This window comes from Mastomys coucha, chromosome X, assembly GCF_008632895.1.
Source record: "Mastomys coucha isolate ucsf_1 chromosome X, UCSF_Mcou_1, whole genome shotgun sequence".
In the NCBI taxonomy this organism is placed as follows: Eukaryota; Metazoa; Chordata; class Mammalia; order Rodentia; family Muridae; genus Mastomys; species Mastomys coucha.
The window spans coordinates 11,712,374-11,718,200 of record NC_045030.1 but is presented as its reverse complement, the minus strand read 5'-3'; the positions used below and the strand labels follow the sequence as shown (position 1 = coordinate 11,718,200).

General features: G+C 34.2%; 1 protein-coding gene and 1 non-coding gene across 10 annotated transcripts in view; both read right to left on the bottom strand.

Moving 5' to 3' along the window:
- Positions 1-5,827, bottom strand: part of Kdm6a (lysine demethylase 6A) — a 148,972-nt gene that overhangs the window by 79,116 nt on the left and 64,029 nt on the right. For all 9 annotated transcript variants that reach the window (XM_031343393.1, XM_031343472.1, XM_031343689.1 and 6 more), the window contains exon 5: positions 2,276-2,334. In XM_031343393.1, the coding sequence (XP_031199253.1) occupies positions 2,276-2,334 (59 nt within the window). The remainder of the gene's footprint in view (positions 1-2,275; positions 2,335-5,827) is intronic.
- On the bottom strand, positions 3,540-3,703 carry LOC116096414. Its single transcript, XR_004120995.1, has one exon. It is a non-coding gene; the product is annotated as a U1 spliceosomal RNA (small nuclear RNA).

Below are 5,827 nucleotides of genomic sequence, written 5' to 3'. Positions count from 1 at the left end.
GGGAAGAGGGGGAAGAGGGGCAAGAGGGGGAAGAGGGGGAAGAGGGGGAAGAGGGACAGAGGGGCAGAGGGGAAGAAGCAGGCAGACTTGATGAGTTCCAGGCCAGCCAGTGCTGCACAGTTAGTTGCACCTACTAATTTAAAAACACAGTACAACAGGAAAAAAAGAAACCTGTGCTTAGAGATTAACCTTGCTTCTAGCACCAAGTAGACAATTACATAATACCAAGTTAAATACATACAACACATCCTTCTTTCTCTGCCTACAACATTAAAAAGAAAAGCATAAATCACTTCCAAGACTATTTCTCTAGCTCTAAACATTTACAGTTTTTAATTACACAAATAGGATCCTTCTTAAAAATTAACAGACTTAAAAATCCTTGGTTTCAAAAATGATATAATGAACACTAAAGATAGAATGGTGTGGTGGTTCAAATGAGAATGACATCCATAGGCTCCTAGATTTGAATGTTTGGTCAACAGTTGATAGAACTGTTGCGGAGGGCTGGGAGAGGCCTTGGAAGTATGCCTCCCACTTGTGGATCAGGATGTAAGTTCTCAGCAACTGCTCTAGTCCTGTGCCTACCTGCGTGCTACTCCTTTTTCAGCTATGATGGTAATAGACTCACTCTTTGAAACTGTAAGACCGCAATAAACTCTTCTATAAATTGACTTGGTCATCATATCTTATTACAGCATAAAAAAAACAACTAAGACACAAACATAATTTAGGGTTGATGTAAAGGAAGATAAGGTGATGTATGTCTGTAAAGCCAGCACTGTGAAGGTAGAAACAGGAAACACATCTTTGAGTTTCATACTGGTATGATCTACTTAATAAATTTTGGGCTAGCCAAGACTAAACAGTAAGACACTGGGTTGTTTTATTCATTTTAATGGGAAAAGGGGTACACAGAAGGGGCTATAGGGAAAAAAGGTAAAGTAAAGAGAGGAGGGAAATGGTGTAAATTATATTTTAACTTCAAAAAAATTTAAAAAAATGTTTAAAATGGTAAAGTTTTATAAAGATAATCATAGCTTTGTAAAGTTGACAAAGCAAAGCCATGTTCTTCTGGATACTTAAAATATTCTATATTAGTATATATAAAGGTAGGGTTCTAATAATGTAGTATTTCCTTATATGATCAAAAGCCAACCAACAAGATTAAAAGCTGAGAGAAGAAAATTCATACTAGCAAATGCCATCCATGTCTAATGTTTCCTTTCTAAGAAAGACAAAAATCATTGTCAACTAATGTAAAAGTTCTACTATATTCAGTATAACCATCAAGTATATGATAGAATTGTACCCACTGGCCAAAGAAACTATCTCCTACCTAAGGTCTTCCACCACACTCACTTAGCTTAAAATCATCGTCATCATCACCATCACCATCACCATCTAGCACACAGAAGAGACTAGAACAAACATCAGATACACTTCAAAATGAAAATACCCACATAGGGCTTTATAGTTTAGAAAACATGCACTTTCCACATGACCTTCAAATTTTTCTAAAAGGCAAATGATTATAGAGTACTTTGATTGTTTTTGAAGTTAGGATATGAATTTTCCTACTCATGTTCTATATTCTTTTTATTGGAGCATATAACCATGTATGGTAAATAAAAGAGAAATGGTGGAAATTCACAGTAGTGGGGTCTGACATTTTACAGTCTATTAGAATTTGCATGCTACTATCATAATAAACCATAACTAACTCTAAAGTTAGGTGCTATTACCCTTATTTTATAAGAAAAAGAACAGACTTTTAATCTGTACTTAGGTTAACTGAATAAGGAAATATGCTAAGCAGTGTGAGGCAGGGATGCTTTGGCAACCCTCTCTAGAAGTCAGAAAAGCTCAAAAACAAACAAACCTAGCCACCATTGATATTTCTAACACAGATCTTGGTATCTGAGTTTCATCATACTCATTCTTAAGTTCAAATAACCTAGGAGCCAGTCGTCAATAAGTAATGGAGAAATCCTAAGATAAATGGATAGTCCCTATTTAATCCTCTTTGACTAAAATCTTAAATCATAAACAATTTTTTATAAAATTCTAAATAATCTAAGATGGGTCAATGTTTCTCAATCTTATCATCTCAAGAGATGATTGCAAACTGAACGTTTACTTACAATAACATATTTTATATCAACACACACATACAATCAAACAAAAATGTAAATAAAAGCCAAAGAAACTAAAACAAGCTATTTATTGGAAACAAGTGAAGTGAATTATCTGTGTGCTATGTATGTTAACTTACCACTGAAATGCATTGTAATGGAAGTAGACCAAACCAAGACCATATAAAAAGGCAGCATTCTATAAAGGAAGGAAAAAGAGACTTAAGGAATGCGTTCATATGTAGTATATAATATGCTGTCGATGTAAAATATAGTATTTACAATGTTTTAAATTTTTAAAATTTCTATCTAGTCTTACAATGTATTTAAAATACATTTTAAACAAGAAAATGACAGTTATGAGTAAGCAGATGGTGTGGAATCCAATCAACACGGCAATATATCCTGGTTTCTATTTAATTTGTTCTAGGGAGAAAAAACTAGCAGAATTCAATCAATAAATTTAAAATAAACATCTTTTCTTCAGAAAAAAGAAAATGCTTTGATTATGCTCTTTTATTTTTTTCCTATTGACACATGTATGTATGCTTTCTGGGCCTCCAACCTCTCATTCCCCAAGATGAAACTCTTTAATTTTATGTTTAGTATCACTGGAGGAAAAGGTTAAAATTCAACAAAAAATCGTAAGAAAAGTCTACAATGAATTTTACCATTAAAAATTATATATCAAAACAACACCTACTGAATTATATTTAGGGGTTTAACCATTAATGAATATTCTTTTTGTAGTTTCAAAAACAAGGACTACACTTATTATTACTCATTTCATCTTCATTTTATCTCTAAATAGGAACCAGTCTTTAGGATTTTGTTATTGTTTGGTTTCTTTTAGTTTAATGGAGATATGGACTTGTTTTAACTCAAGATAAATTCTTGAATAAGAAGCAATGCTCCTCCATCAGCTTCCCATGTACTAGATGACATGTATCACCACAGTTGACCATATTTAATTTGTAAAAAGGAAAAATATTTGAGCACACATGTATATTGTACCAAAAATCATACAAATCTGTTTTAGTAAATCTTTCCTAAAAGTCAAGCTTTCAAGCCATCCTTTTCTCAAAATTTCTCTTAAACTGTTATAAATTTCTGTTTCCTTAAGCATTAAAAAAAAAAAAAAATTGAACTATTGGCTAGATAGGCGTCACAGATATTAAGGAACTTGATCTTCTAGAGGACCTGGGTTCAATTCCTAATACCACAGCAGCCTACATTTATCTGTAACTACAGTTCCAGGAGATAAAAATCTCTTCTTCTGACTTCCTTGGGTACCAGACACACATATGGTAGATATACATGCAGGCAAAACACTAATGCCCATAAAATAAAAGTAAATAAATCTAAAAAAATTGAAACTACTATTAAATTACCTTTTTTTTTAAACAGGGGAGAACATGAACGCAGTCCCCCACTACCACAAATTATGCAGTCGAGTTTCCTGCATTTGGGGAAATCGCAGGGGTCAGCACATCCAGAGTGCAATGGATAAGCCTCGCCCTGGGAAAACCACCTTCATGATCATGGTATCTCCTCTGCCAGGTAATTACTTCTTCTAAAATTATGTTGAGTTGTATTTTCCAAGCAATATAAACTTCACTAAAGGTATCAGTGCTAGTTATAGCATATTTTGGTCAGTTAACCTAGCTAAACACTGGTAAGAAAGTGAAGAGGTCAGGAAGCAAAGGAGGAAGCTTTATGGAGCTGATTATGGCTGTTGGCAACTGGGACTCAATCTTGCTGGGGATCTCTGGCAACAGCGTGGAATATTCCACCAAGTCATCTTGCCCTAGGTGTAAAGGAACCAGGGCATATAGCCCACAATAGTTATCAAACACTGACTATGATTTTTTTTTTTTGCTCATGACTTTTAATAATAAAATTTTTGCTAGGACTATGTTGTACTTTCTTTTGAATTCTATGTGACTTTTAAAAACATTGAAAAACATTTAAGTACATCGTAATATCTAATAATGTAGGAATTTACTTTCAATATATTTTCATTACCCCCAATTTTCTAAATGAGAACATTATATGTGACTAAGAGATTGACAAAATTGAAGAGTTAAGAAGGTCTCAACATCCATTTTGAAAATTGATATTTAATTTTCTTTAATTTAGTTAGGACTGTTTTTAATCAAAATCATTCATTTCCTATTTCATCCTCTGAAAGAAGCTGAACAATACTGATGAGGCTGTGCAAAATTTACTGAACAAAAATGTATTTCCCCAACTTTCAAATAAAACATGTAATATATGACACAGGAGGAAAGGTATAAATACTCCAAACACAAGAAAAACTGAGTTATGAAATGCATTACCTATAAAAATCAAGACTTGAAAACAATTACTTTCTCTGAAGAAGTTAACACAGATTGAATCACAACAAATAACAATGTATATGTGTATATGTGTGTAGGTGGGGAAGGTTTACTGAAGTACATTTCTACTTTTAGAACACATCTTACGTTCTCCCAATTTCTTTGTTTATTCTCTCTCCCTCCCTCCCCCTCTCAAACTTTTTCCCATCCCTGCAACACTATGAAGCAATTTAAATATATACTATAAAAATCCATTACTATGTGAAGCTTTGCTGATTGATCTACATCAAATTAGAGGCAGTATCTCTAACCTCTTAACTTGATCTTAGCACAATGTATCATGATCGCACTGTTAAATAAGAACTTAATGTGCAGAAAGGTAATATTTTAAGACAACCTCATGAGACAGACAGTTTCACTTAGGCTTCGAGAAACTAAGCAAATGCTGAAGGAGTTGGATAAATACTATACAGCAGATACAGGGTTTTACTAGCTTAGCCTCTAGAGCTCACTATCTATTTTTCTGTGTTTGTGTACTAATTGAACTTCAACAAACAAAAATGACACAGAGAAGAATGTGAACAAGAGGATTACTGTCAAGGTCAAGCCTAACCTGGTCTACACAGCAAGTTTCCAGACAGCAGGACTAACACGCAGTAAAATCTTGTCTCAAGAAAAACAAAACAAATTTTAAAAAGATGAAGAGAACTAAAAAATATATGTACTTCCTGTACTCCCTCCAATATAGCAGATGCCAGAGATTCCCTAAAACCATTCCTGAATACACATCCAAAGAACTCTAAGTCACCTTATCATAGAGCAGTTCCTAATGCTGCAAACTTCATGTTGTAGTGAAGCCCAAAGGTAAAATGATCTGTTGCTACTTTATAACTAATTTTGCTACAGTTCTGAATCACTCTGTATGTGTTTTCTGATAGCCTTAAGCAATCTTTGTGAAAGGGTTGTTCAACTCCCCCAAAGGAGTCACAACCCACAGGTTGAGAACTGCTGCCATGGATATACTTGCACATCTATATTTATTCCTATACTATTCATAGTAACCAAGAGATGGAACCAGCCTAGCTGCCCAACAAGAGAATGGATGATGTACTTCATACACACAATGTTACTTAATTCAGCTGTAAAGAAAAATGAAGTCAGGATATTTACAAGAAAACTGACAGAACTGGAAATCATTGTGTTAAGCAGAATTAGTTCTGCTCGGAAGCACAAATGTTACATGTTTAAAGCCTGGCAATGGTGGCATACACCTTTAATCCCAGCAAAGACAGCCAAATTTCTGTGAACTTAGGCCAGCTTGGTCTACAGAGCAAGTTCTAGGACAGCCCGGGA